We start from the raw sequence: 2,874 nt of genomic DNA on the forward strand, positions 1-2,874 counted from the left end.
ATGATGTCGTATATTAAGCAACCGCATTACGCCGTGAACGGGTTAACGCTGTCCGGCCCGGGCATGGATCTGCTCCACTCCGCCGTTGGATACCCCAGTAAGTAATGTCTTGTGTTTTTATTATTTTTTAAATCATTTACATTTATCGTTGAATATTGTAATTTATTTGTATTTATTTTTTTTAAAAAGAGTACTTTTTAAAAAAAATAGAGTTACTAAAAGAATTAAAAGACAACTTTTTTGTTTGCCTAAAAACAAAAAAGAATATTTCGCTTATTTAAACGTGCATCTGCCAGTTTAATCTTTACGAGTATATGAATAGATGTCTGATTCTCGCAGCCATCAGAACATGTGTTCACTTGACCTATAAATTGTGAGGATTATAGTCAAAAAACCCCAATAAGAAACAGTGTGTGAATGGAACCGCAGCCTGTTCTCACACAGACTTAACACCGAAATAAAATCCAATCTGTTGCTCTTATATCATATAACCTATATTTACAAAAAGGATGCTCATTGTATGTTATTGTTTGTGCCATTGTGTTTTTCCATACGTGAACACTTCTTATATTGTGTGGCCCGATCAGCATCTGTCATCCTTGAGAGGAGAGTTTGAATGAAACTCGGCCTCCTTGACGCAGATTAGAGTCCCCGTGTGTTTCATATTTAATAAACATGCTTTGGAGTGATGCTTTCGTTCCTCCACTTTGTATATTTCGATTCAGACAGCCTCGGTTATGACGAAGCCTCAGTTATAAACCATAAATAATATTATTTTATATCATTTTAACTGATGTCTGAATTCAAGAGAAATAATTAAAATAATGTACTTGCTTCATAAGCAAAACATTTGGATTATGTTTTGTTAAAATGCAGAATAGCCCACTTTAAGTATAATGAATGTATTTTAATAGCTTGATTTAGAATAAAATGTGGTGCTATACAATCTATTTATTTGTTGAATCGTGAGGTTTTGTTTACACAGTTTGAACCAACAACATATCTTTATTTTTTTAATACGAACATAAATAAATGACGCAAGCAAAATCATAATAATAACGACTTTTTCCTTCTTCTTCTTCTTCTTCTTCTCTTGTTAGACACTCCGCGCAAACAGCGTCGGGAGCGCACCACCTTCACACGCGCACAGCTGGACATCCTGGAGGCCCTGTTTGCCAAAACGCGCTACCCGGACATCTTCATGAGGGAGGAGGTGGCCCTCAAGATCAACCTGCCGGAGTCCCGAGTCCAGGTAACACTGAACACCTGTGCAGAGAATTGTCTTAATCATATCTAAACTTTAATTCATCAGTCATGATTCATTTTAATGGACTTTCTTAAGCACTGGACTGGAATGAATGTTGATTGTGTAACATTCATCCTCCAGGTCTGGTTCAAGAACCGCCGGGCCAAGTGCCGCCAGCAGCAGCAGCAGAGCACGGGCCAGTCCAAACCTCGGCCCCCTAAAAAGAAGGCTTCGCCGGCTCGTGACAACAACTCCGAGGCCAGTGCCAACCCCTCCAATGGACCCTACAGCCCGCAACCCCCTCCTCCAGGCACCGCCATCACCCCGAGCTCCGCTAGCGCCACGGTGTCCATCTGGAGCCCGGCCTCCATCTCCCCGCTGCCGGACCCACTGTCCGCCTCCACCACCCCTTGCATGCAGCGCACCTCCGCCTACCCCATGACCTACACCCAGGCCCCGGCCTACAGCCAGAGCTACGGCGGCTCCTCCTCCTACTTCACCGGCCTGGACTGTAGCTCCTACCTGTCCCCGATGCACCCGCAGCTGTCGGGCACCGGGGGCGCCCTGAGCCCCATCACGGCCTCCTCGATGGGCGGCCTCAGCCAGTCCCCGGCCTCGCTCTCCGCGCAGGGCTACACGGCCGCCTCGCTGGGCTTCGGAGCCGTCGACTGTCTAGACTACAAGGACCAAGCTGCCTGGAAGCTCAATTTCAATGCCACTGACTGTCTGGACTACAAAGACCAGAACTCCTGGAAGTTCCAAGTCTTGTAAATAACAAGAAGGAGGCGGGGGAGAGAAATCAGAGTAGGGCGAAATAACCCCAGATTACATGTTTGTAGAAGAAGGAGGAGACCTCGGGACACATAAATCAATTAATCATATCAGCTGAAGTTAAAGTCTGTGTTCCCAAATTGAGTGTCAGCCTCGAACCGGCTTGCGCGCGCAACATCTGCACAATATAATAATAACAATAACCGCTTTAATTCAGTAGCTCGGGTGGTGTTTGTGATTGAAACGGCGGGTTTAGAACACGTGGCCTCTTCGTCTCCACTGGGACCAGCAGAGCTCCCACAGCGGCTCCACGTGACCTCTCCACCTTCACGGCGGAGACGTCGACGCGTTCACGAAGGAACCGAATGCGGCCCAAAAGCTCACGTTCATTTCCTCCTTCTAGACTCCCGTCTTGTATTTTCTGTGATATATATATACATATTTTTTTTTTTTTTTGATTTTCCATCAGCGAGCTGAGTTAAAAAATTAAAAATAAAATTTACAAATTTGAATAAAAAAAAGCTTTTGAGCCAAAACGACTCAAACCAACCCAGGCGAGGGGGCGGGGCGATGGTTAAATACCAATGCGACGCGGATGATTCCCAGTAGCCTTGTGTGACGCTGACCCTCTGCGGCCTGTGTGCTGCACGAGTCGGTGACTGCAGTACAAACCTGTTGCCTTCGAGCATGGTTGAAATCATTAGCAAGCGAGTGGCTCGTGCATTGTATAGTTTTAATAGGATCACTTCCAGACAATTTGGGTGCAACAATGGTCGCATTGTGGCAAGCCGAGTACCCCCCCCTCAACCCCCCTACACACACACACACCTCCCCCCTCTCCATCTCACAGTGTTTGC

The 2,874-nt window shown here is 46.0% G+C and overlaps 1 protein-coding gene across 1 annotated transcript; it reads left to right on the forward strand.

The window, feature by feature from the left end:
* On the forward strand, positions 1 to 2,017 carry LOC117741552 (homeobox protein otx5-like). Its single transcript, XM_034548649.1, has 3 exons — positions 1 to 97; positions 1,101 to 1,252; positions 1,388 to 2,017. The coding sequence occupies exons 1-3, from the start codon at positions 1 to 3 to the stop codon at positions 2,015 to 2,017; spliced, it is 879 nt and encodes a 292-aa protein (XP_034404540.1).
* Positions 2,018 to 2,874: the final 857 nt, after the last annotated feature.

Source organism: Cyclopterus lumpus, chromosome 13, assembly GCF_009769545.1.
Source record: "Cyclopterus lumpus isolate fCycLum1 chromosome 13, fCycLum1.pri, whole genome shotgun sequence".
In the NCBI taxonomy this organism is placed as follows: Eukaryota; Metazoa; Chordata; class Actinopteri; order Perciformes; family Cyclopteridae; genus Cyclopterus; species Cyclopterus lumpus.